Genomic DNA, 23899 nt, shown 5'->3' with positions numbered 1-23899 from the left:
TAAACCAGGACACTAACCCAGCAGAAAAGGGATTATTCTCCATTCCTCCTTCTCATTTACTCCTGAGTGAGCTCCTTGCAGAGAGCTGGCTGCTCTGGGACAGGGACTGAATTATGTCCTCTGGTCAGTTTTCTCTTCGAGGGGTAACTGCTCTCCTCTCATCACAGCATCAAAGCTAAAAGCAGGACCTTAGGCAACTGGATGTGCTTGACTTTCCTGTACCATGTAGCTTCTGGAATTTAATACTCACATTCACACAAAGATACACTTCCTGAAGTACAGGGAGCAGCTAAACAAGATTGTGTTTCTGGTTTAAACATGCCTTAAGATCTGCAGCTGCAACGCTGGAATAAAATAGAAAGCAGGTCAAAAAAGCACTCGTTAGATGAAGCACCTCTACAGAGCTACTGCTAAGATTTTAGTGCCAGGGGAATACATTGCAGGGTCTGTCATGTGTTTATCTCTCAATTTATCAGAGGAGGGTGTCAAAGGAAACAAGAAGTAAAAGATCAGCTAGTTTGAGACTGACAAGACCATGTTGTCTAGGTTGCCTGAACAGCGACACAGCAAAGTGTTAACCAGCATCGTTAGCAAAATCAGGGATGGGAATTGCACGTCTGATGGCTCTTGTGAGGAGCAGCCACCATCTAATGAGTGCCACGGGTCTCTGCTTAGTGCTGAGTACTGCTGGCTACATCTGTGAAACAAGGTGGAGATAAAAGATAAGGAATAATAAAGTGGGATGTCATTAATCGGCTTCTACAGAAGGAGCGTAGCAGTAGATAGCATTTAATAATGCATCGCCCCAAGCAGCTCGGTGTCTGAGCCTGATCTTATCCTCTGCATAAAGCATCTCCCCTGAGCCCCTGCTGGCTTTGTTCACTTCAGCAACTGCAGCATCAGACCTGCTTTGCTGCCAGTGGGTGGGAGCAAGAGGCTCAGCCTGCCAGGAGGAGATACACAATGCATAGGATGCCTTTCTGCCCAATTTAAGGAAATAGCAGCAAATGACAAGGCCATTTAGGCTAAACCATAATTGCCATCTAGCCCACCCATTGCCAGTTAACAGGAACGAAACAAGATTGTACAGGTTGAGCACTGGAGGCTCTGCTTAGCCAAGATGGAGCACACAGCTGCTGGATTCAACCAAAGCAAATGAGTTTGCCCATGTGTCACCGTGATATTTTATGAAAAATCCCTTCACCAGGATTTCTTCTCCTGGGAAGCTGGGAAGCTTCAGCTTCTCACTGTTTTGCTGCTTTGGAATGTGATTTGGAGAATTTACCCTGCAAGTGAATTGTTTTAACTTAATGACCAATCCCAGTCCAGCTGTGTCGGGAGTCTGGCCAGTCATGGGTTTTTATTATTCATTCTTGTTTAGCCTTCTGATGTAGTCTTTCTCTTTTCCTTAGTATAGTTTTAGAATATAATATAACATAACATAACATAACATAACATAACATAACATAACATAACATAACATAACATAACATAACATAACATAACATAACATAACATAATATAATAATATATCAGCCTTCTGAGAACTTGTAGTCAAATTTTCATCTCTCATGTCATCTGGGAACCTCACAACACTACACCCATGAAAACCTCAGGAATATCAAAATGAATGAGTGTCTCCACTCATTTCTGGGGAAGCAGCAGGCACATTTCAAAGACAAACCAGCAATTGTGCAGCATGCTTGAATGTTCCACATATATGGAATACATATGGCGTGTGCACTGTTGACCCTCCTCATGACCAGAAAACAGGTCCAGGATTTTTCTTGTGGGAAGCTGAGAAGCCTCAGAGAAAAAGGAAAAAAATAATTATCTGATTTGCTTCTCCTGTATTTTTCTGCTTTGGAATGTGTTTGGACATTGTTTACCAATGGGTGATTGCAGTAGGACAAGTAAATGCTTTCTTCACGGCATGACCTGAATCAATTCCTAATTTCAGGCTTTTTTTAATAGGTTTTCCTCTGAAACCTTTCCATCCATTCTTTTTTTCATGTCTGTCTGTAGTGACAGGTTACACAGAGTCAGAACACAGGTCTGAGCACTGAAGAAGTTTTCTGTGTCTTTATAATCTTAGTCCTTGACACAATTTTGTCTTAGACCAAATAGCATTGCCTTCCAGAAAAGCCTTGGTATGTCTGACAGGTTAATAATGCCAAGGGACCTTTAGCATCTTTGAAAACATGGTTCAAGAAGCAGAGTTCAGCTCTCCTGATCAGAGCCAAACCAGTGGCCTTAAGACCCAAAAAGTTATCGTAGACAAATTGTACCATCCATATTATTACATCTCCCCCAACAACTGTTTTCCTCAACCTTATCTGGAAAGACATATAGAAGAATGACTGACTTGACTCATATAATGCTTCTTAAAAAAATTCTTGATGATGTCAAGGCAGTCATTTGCCTTATCTGCTCATCCAGCCTGTCTCAGGTATCTGCTCTAAGAAGAAAAGGTGAAATATAGAGCTACAAATGCAGAAGTACCTCTATTACCTCTAAAGGCAGCATAAGGAGAATGGCTTTGAAGCAGAGCTTTGGTGAGATGAATGCCACCCTGGCAGTCTGGATCATGCTCTGGCAGGGACAGTTTTTCCTCACCAGCTGCAGGTTCAAGAGACCTGTAGCTATAGTGAGGCTGGTTTTGATGACAGCAGGCCTGGCTGGGGTGGAGCTGGAAGGTGAGGGGTCTGCAGAGAAAAAAGGTTCTGAATCAAAAGCCAGGAAGTGAATAGTGGAGATGCAGTCAGTTAAGCAGTGAGACATTCTCTGCAGTGGGTCAAAAGAAGTTTAAGTATTTAAGTAGTCACGAAACACTGCAGAGAATTTAAGTGACCGGTCCCATTAGATCAACCAGTTTCCCCACATTCAAAACCTGAAGGCACAGAGATCACTTGCTACACCACATATTCATAAGAGATCCATATTCTTGATCTCTGATTACATTAGGAATGATGGATTTGGCCAGAGAAGACAGTGGCTGATGAATTTGCTGGAGCACAGGGGAGAGAGTCACCACATAACCAGGCAGGCAAAGTCACCTTTATACAGCCATGGGATGCAGAGCAATAATCAGCTGGAGGGGAAAAAAACCAACTGTGGCAGACAAGGACCATGCCAAAGGCATCCATAGGAAAAATACAAGTGAGAAGGAAGGATTGAAAAATGACACATGCTTACACCTGAATTTGCTCAGCCTGGCTCTGCCCTGAGTTGCCTCCCCTGGTGCAGTTTAACAGAGATGTTTCCTTGGAGCAGAGCTGATTTCAGGCTGTTCCTCCTCTCTGACTTAAGAGGAAGGGAAAAGTGTTTACCTGATCAGTTTATGAGTAGCTGTGAGAATCTGTCTCTTTTCACATGGTGCTAGAACCTCTAAACTGCTCAATGCATCATAACCCCAATCTCTGTTTACCCTGTTCATCTACATTTTGGTCAGATTACCAGAAAATCTTATTTCCTCCTTAAACTGCCTTTTCCAATTTTTGCAGTAATTAAAGAATTAATTTGATTAAATACATATTTAGGAAGTAATTCAGACTTGAGAGAGCCTATTCAGAAATTTGGTTCACTCTTTTATGCATAAATAAAGCAAACTAATAATTTTCTGAAACATTTTATTCAGAGCCTTGGCTTTTTTTGTTATTATCTCCACAAAATCGTGCTTCCTCTTCTTTCATCAGAAAGAAAGAGATTTCTTTTCTCTTCTTTCTCTTTCATCAATAAACAAAGTGCTAGATTTTCTTCATTTGAGTACATTACCTTAATTACTAAAAATCATTCTAAGTTATAAAAGCTTTAAAAAGGGTTAAAAAGCCCTGTAATATATGATAGGAATATATACACACACGGGTATACATATAATATATATCTCTGACAGGGACACAGTCCAGCTAAACCAACAGATTCTTCAGTTTTTACAGATTTGACTGCAGATAGTTTTTTGCATTGCATTTTGATGTAAATTCCTGAGTACCAAAACCACACAATCAACCCAAGCACCATCAGCTGTGGATGTGATTTAATTTTTATAACAATGTGTATTTTTATGAGTGAAGATAAAACCACAGGACTGTGTATGGGATGGAATATCCCATGGAAAATACTGAAATCTGGTATCAGATCTGGTGACACAAGTGGCCTTGTTGTTCCTCAGGAGGAAGACACAAATCCCTTAATTAAACTGGGCCATATCAAACGCTGTGTGTGTGAGCCGGTTATTTATTTTTTGAGCATCAGCCTGACACACACAGAGGGCTCTGAAGCCTGGCTGTGCCCCATCAGGTGGCACTGGAGGGTCCCAGATGATGGACAGTGCTGGCCGATGTGCAACAAGGTCATTCTGCTCCTGCATTTTTCCCGTTGTCCTGTCACAGCTGGAATTGTACTGCACGCACAAAACTGCTCAGTCCTGTTCCCGAAGTTGCCTTCATTGAAAATATAGGAGTGCCCTCTGGTGGAAAACTGAGCAGATGAAGCTCTGGTGTCACTAAAAATAAGCAATTTCCTCAAATGAAAATGCCAGTTTTTTGCTGGTACACCAAAAGGTCTTAATTACATAACTGAATATTCCTAGGCCAGATTAATCATTTTTTGCTTTGCCATTCTGCTAGGAATTCTTCAGAGCCCTGAGGCTCCAGGTGTTCCAACCAGGAGCGGTGGTTTGGTGAAAATATCAGAGGAATGGTTGGGGTTGGAATGGGCCAGGAAGATCACCTTGTTCCAACCCCATGCCATGGGCAGGAACACCTTCCACTGTCCCAGGCTGCTCCAAGCCCTGTCCAGCCTGGCCTTGGACACTGCCAGGGATGGGGCAGCCACAGCTGCTCTGGGCACCCTGTGCCAGCTTTGAGTTTTCCTCTAAGATTGAGTTTAATTCCATTGCTCTGCAATCTGGTGCTCCATCCAGATGTGGGTCAGAGCTTGGCTGCCTCTCTTGCTGATTCCCAGGGCTCAAGAACTCACACTTGACTCCTACTACAGGGAAGGAGAAGATGGAAAGTGTGGCATTCGCATTTTCTGGAAAAATCCCTTTGCCCAGGATTTTTCTCCTGGGAAGCTGAGAAGCCTCAGAGAAAAAGGAAAACAATAATTATCTCATTTGCTTCTCCTCTGTTTTGCTCCTTTGGAATGTGTTTGGAGATTGTTTACCACAGGTGATTGTTGCATTGGTTTCTACTGTGAGTTGTTTTAACTCAATGGCCAATCAGTGCCAAGCTGCATCAGGACTCTGGAGAGAGTCACGATTTTTCATTGTTATCTTTTTAGCATTCTGTAAGTATCCTCTCTGTATTCTTTAGTATAGCATCCTTTAAAATAATATAATATCATAAAATAATAAATTACCCTTCTGAGAACATGGAGTCAGATTCAATCCTTCCTTCGTCTGGGGGGAAACCCAAACACAATAGAAAAGTTTGCAGAGGGTCAGCAAAGTAAAAACAGAGAAATTAAGTACTGTTGAGATTTGTGTATTAGTAGCTCAATGATTTAAAAAGGAAAACATCAACATTTAAATGTAGAAAGTAAAAAAAAATATTTTAAAAGCCATGAAATTGGATTAGGAGCTAATAGGGAATCCCCAGGTTTTGGGGTGTGCTATCAGAGCCATGTGTGTCCACAGAGATGGTAAAAAATGGTATCACAGCAGAGCTGCTAGAAAGAGAGAGGGAAGAAGAGAGGAGAGGAGAGGAGAGGAGAGGAGAGGAGAGGAGAGGAGAGGAGAGGAGAGGAGAGGAGAGGAGAGGAGAGGAGAGGAGAGGAGAGGAGAGGAGAGGAGAGGAGAGGAGAGGAGAGGAGAGGAGAGGAGAGGAGAGGAGAGGAGAGGAGAGGAGAGGAGAGGAGAGGAGAGGAGAGGAGAGGAGAGGAGAGGAGAGGAGAGGAGAGGAGAGGAGAGAAGAGGAGAGGAGAGAGAAAAGAGAAAAGAAAAGAAAAGAAAAGAAAAGAAAAGAAAAGAAAAGAAAAGAAAAGAAAAGAAAAGAAAAGAAAAGAAAAGAAAAGAAAAGAAAAGAAAAGAAAAGAAAAGAAAAGAAAAGAAAAGAAAAGAAAAGAAAAGAAAAGAAAAGAAAAGAAAAGGAAAGGAAAGGAAAGGAAAGGAAAGGAAAGGAAAAGAAAAGAAAAGAAAAGAAAAGAAAAGAAAAGAAAAGAAAAGAAAAGAAAAGAAAAGAAAAGAAAAGAAAAGAAAAGAAAAGAGAAAAGAGAAAAGTAATTTGCTAAAAAACTCAGGCTCTCAGATGATGACGTTCTTTCAAGGTAAATATACATTAACTTGATTATTTGATAACATGAACAGAGATTTGATTTGTTGCTTGGCAGTAAAAGTATCCTTGGAGCTGATGAAAAAATGTCCTGCTTTTGCAATATGGAATATTAAAGAAAAATTACTTTGGCAAATGGCAAGTTTCCTGGTAAACACTCCCTGGCTCTGTGGGAGTGGTACTTCACTGACCCAAAGTGTTTGCTTTCCACAGAGCCAAGGACAAGCAAGAAAAAGGTCTGTGAGACTGAAATCTGCAGGTCTGTCATATGAGAATGCCACAATGTAAAAACTTTTTAATATTTATCTTCTAAAGCCACACAGACATGAAGATAATCCAGGCAGTGAAATTTTAACCCCTCTTTATACACAGGGAAATGCAATAAACATCCATGTAAATGGTTTTCACTACAACAGAACAGTGGGATGACAGAGGGGGAGTCTGTCTGATGAAAGGCTGATGAAATTCTCCACCAATACTTAAAGAAGCAATTTAATAAATCTTTGAACCGTGATCAAGGTTCAAGGCAAGGCTGGATGAGGCTCTGAGCAGCCTGTTCTAGTGGGTCTCACCCCTGCCTATTGGAACTATATGGTCTTTAAGGTCCCTTGAAATTCTGTGATTCTGTGATTCTAACATCCACCTTCATGAGGACAATAATCACACAAAAGCCATTTAGAGAACTGGGACGATGGATATGGAACTTCTGCCCAAAAAGGGAACCAAGGGAGCATTTAAATTACTGACCTCCTCTGATCCAGGGAAAAACTGTGGATCAAATTATTGAAAAAATAATGCATAAATCCATGGAAGCTGTGCTGATGGCAAAACACATCTAATATTTCAAACTTCCATCAAGCAAGCCTGTGAGATGAAAAGGCCTCATGGCAGCAAAGTCCTTAAAAAGGAACTTTCACATTTCTCTTTACATACCCAAAGCAGAAATGTGAAACTGTTACTCTGCTGCTCTAGTATGCAAACTGCTGCCAAACTTCTTGTGTTCAGCTGAAAGAATCAAGGCTGAAATAGAATAACTGCATCAATTGGCTGGGTATGGTAAAGTAAATAAAATAAATATGGCGTGGAAAATGGCAGAGCAGATTTGGGTTGCAGTGACTCACACTTGCTGTGTCAGTAATGCCATTTATGGACAAGATTGCCGCGGGAACACTCAGAAATATGATGGTTTGGATAGACTGGAAGCAAAACTAGGTTCAGAGGGGGATATGGAATTAGGAAAGGAGATAATGGGGTGAGAGGGTAGGGAGGGGATGGGCTGTAACTCAGAAAATGGGAGAATGAGGAATAGAATCAAAGAACATTACGAAATTAATCATCTGGCCATAAGAAAGGGGACATGCACAGATACCAATGATGCCAACCTTTGGACAGCTGAGGGTCACCCACTGTGAAATCCAACATCCTTTTCATAAGATCAGTGTCTGGGTGAGGGGAATAGAACTGGGTCACAGTATCTATAGAATTGTATTTGAAAGTGGACCTGAATCTCAATTACATTTCAGAGATATAATTAATAGCTTCATGGTTGCACATAAATGCCTGCATAGCAGCAAATTAATACATCAAGAATCACAGAATTGCTGAATCACAGAATGCTTTGGGTTGAAAAGGACTTTAAAGCTCACCTCATTCCACCCACTGCCATGGGCAGGGACACCTTCCACTATCCCAGGTTGCTCCAGCCCTTTTCAACCTGGCCTTGGACACTTCCAGTGATGTGGCAGCCACATTTCCTCTGGAGGCCAGGGCCTCCCCACCCTGAGTAAAGAATTTCTTCCTAACATCCAATCTAACCCTGCCCTCAGTCAGTTTGAAGCCATTCCCCCTTGTCCTGTCACTCCCTGCCCTTGCCCAAAGTCTCTCTCCAGCTCTCTTGGCTCCCCTTTAGGTGCTGAAAGGTCTAAGGTCTCCCTGGAGCCTTCTGTTGTCCAGAGTGAACAACCCCAATTCTCTCAGCTTTTCACATTCCTCAAAGCATTTAGTTCAGTTGTGAGTCTGCAACTTCCTGACATTCCCCAGGGTATCCTGCCAGGTCTCCAGATAAAATCTGGAAAGGCACAACTCTTCCACATGCACCTGCAACCTCCCTGGCACTGCAAAGGTGTCTTGTTTTACATGAGGTGGTGCCAAGTGTCTCTTTATGGACTGCTACTTTGAGATTTAGGTCTTCACTAACCTGGAAGATCTCCCTCCTTCTGGTGGGAGAACTTATTAGATGTACGTAGAAAATGTAGGAAAAACCTACATTTCAGGTACCTTCTTTTAGTTAGAAAACAGTATAATTCAGTTGTGTTTTATGACTTACCTCAAAAGAGTTTGTTCATTGATTCATAAAGAACAGCACTGTATTTGCTTTTCCCTAACTTGACCACAGAAAAGCACCAACACAGGCATGCAAACTGAGATACCAATTATACTCATGTGAACAACTGGATACTTTCCAAAAGCAGAAAGCTGTAAAAGTTGTGTATCAGTTTCAACCAGGAAATATGTTTTCCTTAGCAATCATTTTTCTGCTGGTCATTACAGAACAATGTGTTCTAGGTTCATCTTTCTGGACTGTGTGTACATTTTCTATCACATCACATCACATCGCATCTCTCTAAAGGGAAAAATATTGCAGGATGCAGAAACCAGGAATCTGTGTCTGCCTTTGTAACACTTTTTTCTCAGGGCCTTTCCCAGAAAATAAATGCCCCTTCTTCCCTTTGTTCCCATCCAGCAGCTCTGGAAGACAAGCTATGGAAAGGCTCAGCCTCACCAAAGTGTGGGGAAAGCCCTCTCAGTCAAGATATGCTTTGAATGGGTATTTAAAATACCCTCTGGTTGTGTAGCTTCTATTCATCTTCTATCAAGCAATTTCCAGCTTCAGACTGTAAAAAAAGTGAGAAGTCACTCCACAAAGAAGCTTGGCTGTGGCCAATGGCAGCTGGTTCAGCAATTATTTTGAGTCAAAATGCATTTAATCAGCAATATAAATTCCAAATGATTCTTCAAGCTAGGAGTTTAAGTAGAGTTTCTACAAAAACCTCTTTTTACAGCTCCAAATATTTCTCATTTTCTTACTGCAGACAGTCCAATAGAATGTTCTGTGTGAGACTCACTGACTTGGAAATCAGGATTTCCTGTTTTCTAACACACTTTAACATTACTTGTTGCAACAGGTTCAAAGTATTTTTTACCAACTGGACACCATTACAAAAAGATCAACCTTCCTTCTGCATCTTCTACAACAACTCTGGTTTATTTTTATGCCAGATGCATGAAAAGACTAAAATGCTCATATATAAAAAATTTAAGAAATATGAGCATTTTAAGGAATTAATTTCACACCCACACTTTTTAAAATATTTCACAGTAAAAGGCCCCACACTGTCACTACTGCAAAATTACAGAAAATCTTTTTCCAGCAAATACATGCAGCAAACAAAGGGGTGTTCATGAAAAACTTCAATTTGTGTAGCCTGTATTTCTCAGACAAGTATGTCTGAAGTTATTAACCATGTAAATTGAACATAAAACCTGTTTTATCCATGAGTAATAAACAAATGCCTCCAGGTGATCATTACATTTGAGATATCTGTGATAGTTTGAGTCTGCTTTGCTTTGTGTCTTTCACTGTTAGTTAGAGAGGAAGGGGTGTATTCTCACTTCCTTTAAATAACAATAAAAATTAATAAATCACCTATGTCAAAAGTCAGTTTGAATTCTAAGAGAAGTCATTATGGCTTGTTTGCTCTGTTTCCTGTTGGCCAGATTTAGTTCAAATAAGGAATTTTTTCTAGAGAATCAGCTGGGCTTTGGTTGGGTTACACCTGACTCTCACAGAGAAAGACATACCTGAAAAAAAATTGTGTTGTTCTAAAGGTTTCCACAAAAAATTCTTCTCTGTTCTTCTCTGTTCACTTTCTATATATCTTTCCACACTTACAACAGGCACTGGTTTATTTGATTTATGGGAGAAATATGATTGGAGGGATAAATGTCATCTCTCTCATGGACCTGTATCTGATATTTTCTCTTATTCTAATCTAACATTTTAAATATATTATATATGTTGCTTCCCAAAGGTGACTTCAGAGGTGTGTTTTATCTATTTGCAAGAATAACATGAGCTGAAATGCAAGTGCTTTCACTATTGGGTTGTCCCAGGAGATGGAATGAAATTTACCCCAGATTACTTTTCTGGAGTCAGAGTCTTTTGTTCCATAGCAGAGATTTAGAAAATGTTTCTAGTGACTTACTAGATCTAAAAGGAAGCTGAATTAACAATTCCTATATGCTTAAAAAAGGACAATTATGCATTTTTACAGTGCTCAGCTTTGCCACATTTCTGCAAAGATTGAAAAGAACACAGGTATTGAATTTTGATATGAGAAGTGTATGATTGTTCTGATTGAATTATTTGCTAATCCATTTTGGGCTTCATGAGAATGACTTTCACACAGATACACAAAATCCCTCCTGCAATTTTATGTGTTAGACTTTAAAAGCTCTCTGGAATAATAGTACCATGAAAGAATGATATTCATCACCTGAGGAAACCATGAAATCTCCTTGTTGCAAACTTTCTAGAAACATATAGCAAAACAACTCTAAGGAGCAACCTATATTTTACAGATCAATTTCTAGGACCACAAGAGAAGGACTAGGCCTCTAAAAGTTTCTGGATGACATTTTTTTTCATTATTCCATTGTACTCTGCTTATGTACAGTTACTCCGACAGCAAATTTTTGATTAATTGACTCTGTTGCTTCTCTCGCTAATAATAATAACAATAAAAATCTGAAGTGAAAGATGAGTTGGGTTGTGTGGAAGAAATCAGTAATGTTCCTTTTTGCCAAACAAAGTTAGATCTGCAAACTGTTCTGACAGCCAAGAAAAAGATCTGTTCAAAGTTCTGAACCACACAGAACTGCATGGATTTTAATCTAAAGTGCTGCTTCTACTCTCATTAACTTCAGTGGGAATAAAGAATTGAAGAAAGTGGATTTTTGTCTTCATGGTTTGAGATAAATCAGATTCCTGCAGTTCACAAGGCCTGGAGGAGAACTTCCACTGTCAAATTACTCAAGCTGATCTTTTTTTAAAGAACTTTCCATAGATTTATCTTTAAAAATATACAAACATTTGCAGAACTTAATGGAATAAATTCTTAATTTATTTTTTTAATTGAACTTCCCCACCCCTTCAGGTAATCCAGATGAGGAAGTGGGAATTGCTATGCTAAATTGTTCTTTGTACCATGGATCCGGATGTCAGTTTTATTAATCTTTTCTTTCTTCCCAATTATTTCACCCACAGACCATGAAATGTAACATATCTGACAGTCATTCTTTAGAGAACAAATTGTTTTTCACTATTCAAACAGGTGGGGCACACTTTAAAGAAATACTTTAAGTATCATAATTTCATTTTAACAGTACAAATAAAGCTCAGGTGACTGTAGTGAATGAATGAATGATACTTCCATTCTTTTACCTCATCCAGCCTACTCAAATTGTTGAGTAGGGTGGATGAGGTAAAAGAATGGAAGTATCTCCCAGGACATTGGGAATCTGGAGCTGCTGGACTGCCTCCTCTCAATATGAATGCAGTCAATAGCTATGGTAGGTGTCTCATGAGGCTTTCTGGTGGTGATAACCCTGGTCTCATCAAAATTCAAGTGCCACAAGCACTTCAGATAAAAATCAAGTGCCACAACACTTCAGATAAAAAAGTAATTGTGCCCTTATCTCAGAACATGGAAGGATATGGGAGACCTTATCAGAAGCAACTTCCCGTGAGTGCTGCCCACTGTACAAAGGAAGAACAAAGGCAGTTTTGTTTTCCAACAGGGGTTATAATACAATATTGGAGTTCTGGCAACAGCAGGCAGCTGCAGGAATTCTGCAGAAATCAGGAAACAGTGAGGCAATATTGACTTGCAGCATGGGCAGCACCCTGCACCCAGTGTGGTGAGGAGGGTGCTCAGTGTGCAGCACACCACAGCAAAGGCAAGGATGGGGAAGGGAACCAAGACAGGAATAAGGGATGTGCAGATGCTTTATGCCTTCTGATAGCCAACAGACTGCATGGAAGGAAGCAAGAAAGGTTGTATTTGAGCAATGGGGACCTGTAGAAGCTGCCTTTGTGATATTTTACCTTATAAGAAAGTGCAAACAAAGATTCTGCAAGAAGGAAGGATGAGCAGAGAGTGATGCCAGGTTGGATAGGGCTTAGAGCAACCTGGAGTAGTGGAAGGTGTCCCTGCTCATGGCAGGGAGTTGGAACTTGGAGATCTTTAAGGTCTTTTCCAACCCTGACCATTTTATGCTGCTCTAGAGCAGAGCACATGCCACACATCTCTCCCCACTGAAGACATGAAACATCTGCAGACATTCTGCAGTAACTTAATTTTGAGCAACATCTGGGGGGAGTTATGTGTACAATAACCACAGAATCACAGAATCACAGAATCACAGAATGGTTTGGGTTGTAAGATCACCTTGTGTTTGGGCAGCGACACCTTCCACTAGACCAGATTACTCAGAGCCCCATCCAACTTTTTCTTGAACATTTCCAGGGATGGGGCAGCCACAGCTTCTCTGTACAGCCTCTTCCAGGGTCTCATCACACTCATGGTCCAGAATTTCTTCCTAATATCTATTCAAAACCTGCCCCCTTTCAGTTTAAAGCCATCCCCCTTTGTCCTGTCACTACATGTTTCACACATGTAAAAAGTGATGACCAGTGCCACAGCCTCAGTGAGCTAATGGAATAAAAGTTTTATTCAGCAAAAGAAAGTTCAGGAACCACTTGGAATAAAACAACACTGGGTTGCTCACAGTACAAATTATTCTGTGTACAGATAAGATGTTGACTTATGTCTCTGCCTCAAAATATTTATCCCAGTCTTTTGCCAGAAACAAGAAAGACAACTGCAAAACAACCAGCTCAGAACTCAAGCTTTTATTTTGTGAACACATTAGCACTGTAGCTAGATCAGACTAGAAATTGAAGCTCTGCAAAAAGACAGGTGTTCTGTCTTCTCTTTTTCCTTACCCTGGAGACAAGGAAAAAAAAATCCAGAACAATTGAGCTGGATTGGTTCATTTTCAGTCACCTGTTCCTCAAGGAAAGTTCTTTGCACAATTGGGCAGCCCCAAGCTGATGTCATTTATCAGCAATAAATATTGACAAGGAAAAAGAGGAAATGTGTATATATACAACCCTGGGCTGGGGAGAGCCGTTCACTCTCCTGACACTTCCTCAGGTACAGGAGGATTCTGGTGGATGAAGGTAACGTATGCAGAACTGAATTTCAGCCTTAGAGATTTTATCCATACAGTCTCTTGTTCATTGTGCTACAAATTTTAGTGGAGTTAATAGCTGAATTTTACCAATAATTGATAATGTGATAATAGAAAGAAAATTTATGCTTATAATATCTCAGAGAAAGAATGTAAAATAAAACATATCTTCTCTGAAAAACACCTTCCATTAGTAGGGATGAAAAGTTGATTCAGTGGAGTCTAATTCTTGTATTTCTATAGATCAAAATGTAACACTTGGACCCACTTGCTTCTTCCTACAAATGTGAACATAAAATAATTTTTGAATTTTGCATGGGGTTATCAGTAATGGGAAATGCTTTTCTAATGTCTTTTGAATTGCTTTGGCGTTAAATTTATTTCACATCAGTATTGGGATCAGTACAGCTGAACTCAGAATTTTGTCATCTCGAAATGTGAACTATCCGTCCCAAATTTCAGGTATATGTGCTGCTGAAATGTCTAATATATATTATAGTATGTAATAAGCTGATTACCTTTTCTTAATGGACAGTGAATTTATTACTTTAATGTTATTTAAAGAGGTAAAGTCAGAGAAGGTAGAGGAAAAATATTTCAAAATAACTGAAAAGACAAATATTCCCACTCTGCTAAACTTTCATACTCACTATGCCCTGAAAGCTGTATCAGATGGCAGGAGAAAGGTTCTACTGAGGAATGAAACACCAGGATTAAACACAAAGACCATATTTTTCAAGTAGAAATTTGTTTACACTTTTAAAGCTATCAGTGTTTATTTGTTTTTACACTCAATCAAATTTTCATGAAACCTCAGGTTTTCAAGTACAGCTGCCTTAAAATGCATTTTGTTAGCAAAATGTTAGCAAAATTGTTGGCTTTTTTTTCAGTAGCATAGAAGTGATTTAGTGGATTGAGCACTATTGACAGAGAAGGATAATTCTATCTGGGAAACCTCATCCTTTGATGACGGTTCCAAAACATTTAGTCCAAGAGACAGATTTGATGGTAGAGTCTGCAGGATGTGCAGTTGTATTTAATCCACTTTAACTCTGGATCTAGAAATATTTTATGTTTCCTGTTGCAGTATTTAATCTGGGAAGTTCCAAAAAGATTTTATTCCTGTGTGTACAGAAGGGCAAGACAACTCCTCTGTGTCTAAAAATATCCCTGCAGTTTAAGAATTTATTCTTCATTGATATCAGTGAGATCTCTGCCTCTACTTCATGCAAATGATTTCCTTAAGAAATCACAGGAAAACAAGATAAAGACTGAATATCTGAATGTCATGATAGGACAAGGGGTAGCGATAAACTAAATAGGGGGACATTTTTTTTTTTTTCAATGATAGTTTCCCTATCAAGCAGAATTTCCTAGATTTCTATTGACCTGTCCTGCTCACACCATGGATTTTTCTGAGAGGCCAGTTCTAAAGCATTTTATATTTGTTGGCTTTTCTTATCTCTATTTCCTTCTTGCCTGTCTGGTTTAAGGCAACCTGCTGACTCAAATGTAGTCTTCCTTGGGATTTTGCCACCTCTTTTTAATAACCAAAAAGACCTTTCCCCCCATATATCCTCATCAATACAAAGATTTATAATTTTTGATTCTTTTGATGTGCTGGAATAGCATCCTGTATATATGAGTGGATTTCAGAATGTCTGTGTACACCTGCATGAGGTGCCTCAGGAGTCAGAGTGCAGTAGTCAACATTATTTGTGATAACATCATATTTGAAGGTTTTCTTTATGTCTAGGTGTTAGATGAAACATGAGGTGTTCACCGCAATTTGATTGAGACATTATGATGCTCATTTAATGAGGAAATAGGGAAGTGGGAAAGAAATGGAGACTATAGTTCATGTGCTCCACTCCAAAACACCAAATCTCATTTGAGAAGCACTCAGATGTGACAGTACTGAACACATTAATGGGCTTTTTTATATACAGGGAGGCAGACATGAAGGAAATGCTAAAAATGTAAGATATCTTGAATAAAGGAGTCAAAAGGAGGCTGATCCATCTATTCCAAATGCCACACAACTTTTTGCTATTTGCAGTCCCTGCTTCCATGCAAAGTGGAGTCTTCTCTCTGCAGGAGGCAGGGGTGCCCATGCACAGTTTCAGCACATCCATATTCAGGATCAACTAAAATAAACTTCTTTGTGCAGGCTTTACTTTGCAAAACTTTGTATCTTTCTCACATATCACATTCTGCCATAAAGTGTATGCAACAGAGACTAATGGATTTTGGGGGTTTGGTTTTGGTTTTTTTATCCCTGTAGAAATGGATCTACTAACTGCAATTATTCTCCTGGCTGCTTTGTTACACCAATCTGATGGACAGGTAGGATCATTCATCTTTGCAAAGCACCCATATCTGACTCTTTCGTGTAGAAATCTGACCTGATATAGTCTGGTCTTGTGGTCTCTAGAGATTTAGAATTATGGGGTGAAACTATTGTTAATATGTTAATCTAAAATGTTGAAGATGAACTCTAATTTTGTGCAGATATTTATTATTATTATTATTATTATTATTATTATTATTATTATTATTATTATTATTATTATTATTATTATTATTATTATTATTATTATTATTATTATTATTATTACTATTATTACTATTATTACTATTATTATTATACTGGTAGAGCAACCTGGTCTAGTGGAAGGTGTCCCTGTATAAGACAGGGGCTTCAAAGCTACTGGCCCTTTGAGCTTCCAACCCAAATAATTCTGCCTATCAAAATACTCTTAATGGAGCTACTTTAAAAAAAAATCTTTTTCATAAATAAATTAATAATTTAAGATTCAGAGATATAATTCATAAATCTCCTAGAGAGGATTAGGTTTCTAAGATATCTGCTGTGCAGGTACTTGAATCAGAGTTATTTATCAAGATCTTCTTATTAATGAATGAAAAGAAACAAGTACTTTAGGGAAAAAAAATTTCATTTTCTTCAATAAATCTGAAGTGAACCATGCTGTAAGTTGATACGTTCCTTTATCTGAGTATAGCTGCAGCCTAAAACTACTGGCTGAGGTGTTATTTCTACCACCATAAATGTCTTCAGTTAAACAAGATTTATGAGACCAATTATTGGGGTTGACCAAACAAAAGTGACAAGAAAATCATAATTTATCTTTTTTGTTATACTTCTGTTAACTGGGACCTTCACTGTTATTTTTTCCAGGGTCTTCCATTCAGAAGTGTGAAATCTTTCTCCTTTCCTCATTTTAAGTCTCCAAATGAAAAACAGATCGTTGAGCTGCACAATGACATCCGGAGATCTGTAATTCCCACAGCCAGGAACATGCTGAAGATGGTGAGCTATGAACTGCAGCCAGCCTGCCTTTCCCTTAAAGGAAATGATGGGACAAACCCAGCATCAAAGGAAGCTGTGGGATGAAGGGATTAAGAGCAGCCTGATGAGAAGGACTTGGAGAGGTTCATGGATGAGAAACTCAGCATGAGCCAGAAAGATGCTCCAAGGGCTGGAGCCAGGCTGGGAGAGCTGGGAGCGTTCAGCCTGGGGAAGAGAAGGATCCAAAAGGACTTTGGAGCCTTTTCCAGGGCACTAAAGGCACTATAGGAATGAGGAAAAACACTGTATGAAGGCCTCTTGGAATAGCACAAGGGCTAATTGTTTTCAGTTAAAAGCAGGTAGATTAAAATTAGATATAGGAAAAAATTATGATGAGGGTGGGGAGGCCCTGGCACAGGTTGCCCAGAGAAGTTGTGGCTGCTCCATCCCTGGATGTGTCACGACCAGGCTGGATGGGGCTCTGAGAAACCTGGTCTGGTTGAAGATGTCCCTGCTTGTTGCACAGGGTTTAGATTAAATGACCCTTCAGGGTCCATTCCAGCCCAAACTATCTCTGATCCTCTGAAGCTCAGAAGAGAAACAAACCCTGGATGAAGGAAAGAGCATGCAAAGCAAAGGGGGAGCTGCAGCTTCTGAATCTCACACTGTCAGGAAGGCGAGGGAGACCTAGATCTGCAAAACTTCTCCCATCCCTGTCTCCCCTGATGTCCTGGTTATCCCTGTCCCATGAGCAGCTGAGCTGGTCAGTGCTTTGTGGTTAAAATCCTGCATAGCAAGGCCTGAAACATTCCCCAGCTTCAAAGCCCAGCTGATATTAATCACCACAGCTCAGCTTCACCTGGGCTGAAAATCAGATTTATACCACTAAGTCCAGTGCACCCTGAAGTGTTCATTCAGACACAAAGCTGAAGGAAAGCAGTAGTATGTAATAAAAACCCTTTTTAATCAACACCATCTGGAGATCAGGGCTGTGTGATAGAACTGTGCAGGATAACCTGCTCTGAAACCTTTAAGAGTTGAAGAAATGTGATTTCTGTGCCCCAGGACGTAAATCAGCACAACTCCTTTCTGTTGAGGGCCATGGGAGCATTCAGTGCTCAACACCCAAGCCATTCCCACTGCAATTCCCTATTTCTATTTTTTTCCTTCTCATGGGCTGCACTAACCTATCTGTGACCTGGATACTTCTTCCTTTGTGTCTTTCAGGTGTGGAGTGAGAAAACTGCCAAAAATGCTCAGAAATGGGCAAATCAGTGTGGGATGAAAGTCAGCCCAAGAGACAAGAGAGTTATTAATGGTACTGACAAGCATGGAGCCTGAGCTGATGGGTTAATGGCAGTTTGCAGATGACCCCTGTGAATGTGAAATAGAAATAAGCATGACTTTAATCTGTTGTAGAAGAGCTTTTCAGGATTATTAGATGGAAGGTGTCCCTGTACATGTCAGGGGGGTTGGAATAAGATGATCTTTAGGTCCCTTCCAACCCAAATCATTCTATGATTCTGTGATTATTAAACACAAAAGCATCATTTTTGTCAGATGAACGCTCTGAAATACAACTTTTTACAAGCCCTTAAAATCACAGGGCAAAGTGAATGGCATCATAGGCATATTTTTAAGCATATAGCTACAGTCCCTCTGTCCCACCCCTGCCCTATACTTTGCTTCTCTCCTAATAAATTAGATTTACTTCTATTCCAGGTGTCGCCTGTGGTGAGAATGTGTTACTGTCAGCCTACCCAAGGACATGGGCTGATGCAATTCAAGTGTGGTACAGTCAGTCCTCCAATTTCAAGTATGGATATGGAGCAATCTCAAAAAATATCAATGTTGAGAGCTACACTCAGGTATGGAGACTTGAAACAAACTGCAGAGATACACCAGAATCACAGGAATACACTTAATCCAGCTGGGAGCTATTTATAATCAGGAGAAAATTATCAATGTCATCAAACTATTATCTATAATTCATATTCTGATCCAAAAATGAATTATAAGCTAAAAGTCTTTTCCATCTAATTAGGAGGCAATGGAACTAGTATTTTGGAAGAGCTGTCCAGAAAGGAAATATTAGTCTGTCAAGAAAACTTTAATTTAGAAATAAATATATTCTATACAGAGATAGAAATATCTATTAAGAAGTGTCAAAGAAGTGATTAAGAAGTGTCAAAGCATAATACCTATGATGAAAATATTTGAATTTCAATTTCAGTGTCCTGACAGAAACTGTGTTCAAAAACATTTGGAAATTGGAGGAAATTCATTTTTCTATGTATTCTTTATGATAGATAAACTTTAAATTTAAAAGCTGACTAGAAAACAACATGAAAGAAAAAAATATTTCCTGGTTCTGTTACTTTTGATTCTTATGAGGTGCAGAAAAAGCATCTTGTATATATGAGTGGGTTTCAAAATGTCTGTGAGTTTTTGGATTTCAGAGTGTCTGTGAGTTTTTTGTGAGTTTTGGGGGTTTTTTTAACAAGAATTCACCCTGAAATAATGTGCTTGTTTTTTGATCTGCAGCTAATCTGGTACAACAGTTACAAGGTGGGATGTGGAGTTTCCTACTGTCCCACAGGCTCCTACAAGTACTTTTATGTTTGCCAATATTGCCCTGCGTACGTACTGCCTTCTTACTCAGCTATGGTGATTATGGATATATTACCAAAACATCCTTGGCTATAGGATAAAATAATTGCCATCTACTTTAACCATTTAGATTTTTGAAAATAGCAATGTGAATTGTGGGTTTAGCAGCATGCTGAATATCAATATTTGTTTTATTTCACATTGAAAGAGATATTAGGGAAATTTTAGCAGATGAACAAGGGCTTATCTCTGTCAGAATCAGGCATCAGGCACAAATCATGCTGTAGTTTTGAGCACAAAGGAGAAAATCAGATGTAAAGTGGAGTCAACAGCAAGTGAATATTCCCAGAGGTAAAGAACTGCATTTCAGAAGGGTTTTGCTGAGGTTTGGAGCAACCTGGTCTGGTGGAAGGTGTTGGAGCTAAGGTCCCCTCCAACCCAAAGCAGTCTGTGATTCTGTGATTACCTCAATCAGTTGAAATCTATCAGAGAAGCAGAGTTAGGAAGCACACACATTTTTTTAACAGATAATGTTATACATATACAATCAATCAATTCATTTTGTTTCTCTAAACCTTATTGTCACTCTTACTTAAAATCTTTTTTTTTTTTTTTTTTGTATGCTGTAAATATCTGAAACTAAAACATGATTGCCTAGGAAAATATTTTTATCCAAAAACTTCTGGATACCTTTTAGTGCAATAAATAACAAGCTGCTGTAAATGGCTCAGAGCTTCATGTTGATCTTGTTTTGTCTTGTAATGCTTTCAAATTTCAGAGGAAATAACCCAATGCAAATAGCTATGCCTTACAGAAGCGGACCAAAATGTGCTGACTGTCCTGGCCACTGTGACAAAGGACTTTGCAGTAAGTCTCTCCATTCTCCTTGAAAAAAAACCCCACATTCTATAATATTCAAGCCATTTTAATAGCAGAGCAAAAGTACAAAGTTTATATAGACATGGACAACAAGAATTTCTGGAAAATGCAGAATCATCAAACCAGAGTTTCCACATAATATTTCATGTGTTTTCTTCTCTCTCTTTACTTCAGCCAACCCCTGCAAATACCAGGACCTCCTTGGAAACTGCAAAAATCTGAAAATGTTGTTTGGCTGTAACCACTCACTGGTGAAGAAGAAGTGTCCTGCAAGCTGCAAATGCACCACTCAAATCATCTAAAATCCTGCTGGGTGTCATTATAGCTGCTGAGAGATTATAAGGAAAGTGTAGAACCCACTGTAAAGTATATTGTGTATTCACTCTCAGTGCATCAGCTCAGGTTGACCTGTAGGTAGTAATTTTATGTGAAATCTGACCATTATTTCAGTCTTAAATTAGACTAGCAGCTCAAAATAACCTCTGATGTTATTTTAGGTTTTGTAGAAATCATGTTTTAAGCTACTAATGTTTACTTTGTGTCTTTCCTAGGAGTGGATCTGCCACTGATTTATTTCTTTTTAATAGAAAACCCACTTTTGAAACACTTCAGGTTTTTTTGCATAATTCGTTAGATGCCACTAAATTTTCTTCTGTAAACTTTTTTTCATTGTTAATGGAATGTCTTCCTGCTGAATAAACACATGATCTACCACCAGTTCACAAACAGAGCTTTTAATTAAAGTTCTTTATAAATAAAGGGATGGGAGTTTTTTGATTTGGAAAATTCTTTATGGATATTTTGAGGTTCTTTTATACTTCATGTGAGAGTGGATGAGAAAGGAAAAGAAGTACAAAGCACAAAGGGAAGCAATTTTTTATACAGGCAAAAATAAGAGGCAACTTTTCCTCTGACCTAATCACAAAAATCCTGCTACATCTGCCTGCAGGTGATAAATTATAACTAAGGTGATAAATGATAAAATTATTGCTGTGGCTCTTTCCCACTGACCTTGCACCACACTGAGTGTCCCACCAGAGCCCCAGCTGCTCCTGAAAGAACCCAGGTTTTCCATAGCCCTCTAATCACATAATCCAGCCTTGAGCAGGACTGAACTCACTTACCAATTTCTCTTCTTATTTCAGACCAGTAAAAATAATTTTCTCCACAAGACTGCAGTTCTAGATAAAGACACAAGAGGGTGAGCCATACCCAGACATGAACTTGCATTGTTTTTTCAAATTTCTACCAGTATAAAGGATATTCCTTTTTATTAGATATTAAAGTTCTGGGACTAGTCTCACACAAAGCTTGCACAAAGTTTCTTAGCTAATATTGGCTCAATAAATAATTAAAACATATAGAAACAGTTTGGCGGTGTTTTTTTCCCCTCCATTTTTTCACCCTGTTTCTGCTGGTCAAATTACCACCATGTTAAAACAATTGAGAGTGCCAAATTAGGGAAATTTATTGTTTCCAGGACATAAATTAATTCTGGTAGCCTTGATTTTGTACCTTCCTGCAGCTCAGTTTCACCCTCATGACCACTGCCACTGTGCAAGGCTCCAAAGAAGCTGGAGAGACTTTTTACAATGGCATGGAGCAGTAGGACAAGGGCAAATAGCTTCAAACTGAGAGAGGGCAGGGTTAAATTAGATATTGGGAAGAAATTCTCTGCTTTGAGGGTGGTGAGGCCCTGGCACAGGTTGCCCAGAGAAGCTGTATCTGCCCCATCACTGGCAGTGTCCAAGGCCAGGCTGGATGGGGCTTGGAGCACCCTGGGATAGTGGAAGTTGTCCCTCCCCATAGCAGGGGCTGGAACAAGATGATCTTTAAGCTCCCTTCCAACCTAAACTTTGATTATATTATTTTTAGAGAGTAATTCAAACTAAAACCAGTGAAATTTTCCTTAAAAACCTGTGTTTTCCTCAGAAAACACTAACCTGTAAAACTCCAATCCTCTTATGGAGGGATGCAATTTTGGCAAAACTCTCAGGTTTTTTCTGGGTTATTTTGCAAGTTTTTCCTCTTTCCTCCCCTTTTATCTGGGCCAATGAATATATAACAAGGAATTAGTTTATTATCAGAGATTTCTGATAGAGTTTCCCCCCCCCCCCCCCCAGAGAGCCAAGTTGCATGCTCTGGATATCCAGCTATGCTGTTTGAACACGGCATCAGCAGGAGCTGGAAGGGATCTCCTACAACTTGAGTTGCCACCCTGGAGCACCAGGCTCCCTTCTGGGTAACTGCAGGGTATCCAGGCACAACCTCTGTGCTTTTGAAGGAGATTTCAAAGGGTTCTGCTTCCCTACTGATGTGGAACAGAACAAAGAGGAGGTGAGATGAAATGCTGGAAATGCTGCCTGGCTGTTCCTGTTTCTCAGAGCTGGCATCAAGAAGTGCTTGAGATACTTCATGGCCCTGTGAAAGCTGAGATGCTGCTGAATATGGGTTCATCACACTCAGATGGGGTAAAAGCAATACGACATTTTCTGGGATCCAACACGTCAAATGACTTTTCTCTCTGTTACTTGCCTGTGTTGTCACAAAGTTATTTTTCATACTGAGGTCTTGACAGGGGCTTCATTTTTGACACTAGGATGTGCTTTTTGGTTTGTGCTGAATTGTGCTGCCTTTTAGGTGTTAGTCCAGGCCAGTAGCAAATAACAGCAGGAATTTCTTCAATTTCTATGCTGGTTCAGAAGAAGCACATGTGCTGAGAGATGATAAGAGCAACTACTACAGAGCAAGTCTAGGCCTTATCTGTGGAGAAGGGTGTAAGAGCTCTTCAGCTGCTAGCTCACATGACAAGGGCCTTAAACACAGTTTTGAACAAAGGTTATGAAGTAACCTAACAGTCTAACAGTTTCTGAAGAAAGAATATTTTTGATATTTAAAATGCACCAACTGCAGTTGTTCCATGGCCAAATTTGGCCTCAGGGCTAAAGGGAAGGTCATCACTATCAGTATCCCAATGTCTTGCTGAGTGTCATAGGCCAGTATCTCCTCTGTTTTTCTCCATCTATTGCTATTTTAGAAGAAATCTTTCACAAAACTACCCTCACTTTTGTTCTTGACAAATCTTACCAACAGGTTAACATGAAATTACAGAATTATTAAGGCTGGAAAAGACTTTCACCATTAAACCATGACCTCCAGTGCCACTTCCACATGGCCTTTTAAACACCTCCTGGGTTGGTGACTTCATCACTTCCCAGGACAGTCCATTCCAATGTTTGACAGCCCCTCCCATGAAGAAATTATTCCTAATACCCTATCTAAACCTTCCTTGGCACAACTTGAGGCTACACCCTCAAAACCTCATACTAAAAAGAAGGCAAGATTTGGAAAGCTTCACATGAAATTAGAAATTTGTATTGTCATAATATCCAATTTATTCCCATAGAATAAATTCATGGCAAGATGTAGAGCAAGCCCAAGCAGAAAAGGTCCATCAGAGCAGGGACAGGAGAGGATGTTCCCCACCCCTGGGCTGCTCCCATCACTCCAGGCCGAG

General features: G+C 39.6%; 1 protein-coding gene across 1 annotated transcript; it reads left to right on the top strand.

The window, feature by feature from the left end:
* The first annotated feature begins 15869 nt into the window (after positions 1-15869).
* On the top strand, positions 15870-20762 carry CRISP2 (cysteine rich secretory protein 2). Its single transcript, XM_063153385.1, has 7 exons — positions 15870-15929; positions 16831-16914; positions 18121-18211; positions 18616-18761; positions 19438-19532; positions 20282-20370; positions 20557-20762. The coding sequence occupies exons 1-7, from the start codon at positions 15870-15872 to the stop codon at positions 20682-20684; spliced, it is 693 nt and encodes a 230-aa protein (XP_063009455.1). The 3' UTR covers positions 20685-20762.
* The last annotated feature ends 3137 nt before the right edge of the window (positions 20763-23899 follow it).

The sequence above is a fragment of the Melospiza melodia genome, chromosome 3, assembly GCF_035770615.1.
Source record: "Melospiza melodia melodia isolate bMelMel2 chromosome 3, bMelMel2.pri, whole genome shotgun sequence".
NCBI classification, from domain to species: domain Eukaryota; kingdom Metazoa; phylum Chordata; class Aves; order Passeriformes; family Passerellidae; genus Melospiza; species Melospiza melodia.
This window is presented reverse-complemented; position numbering and strand designations above follow the sequence as displayed.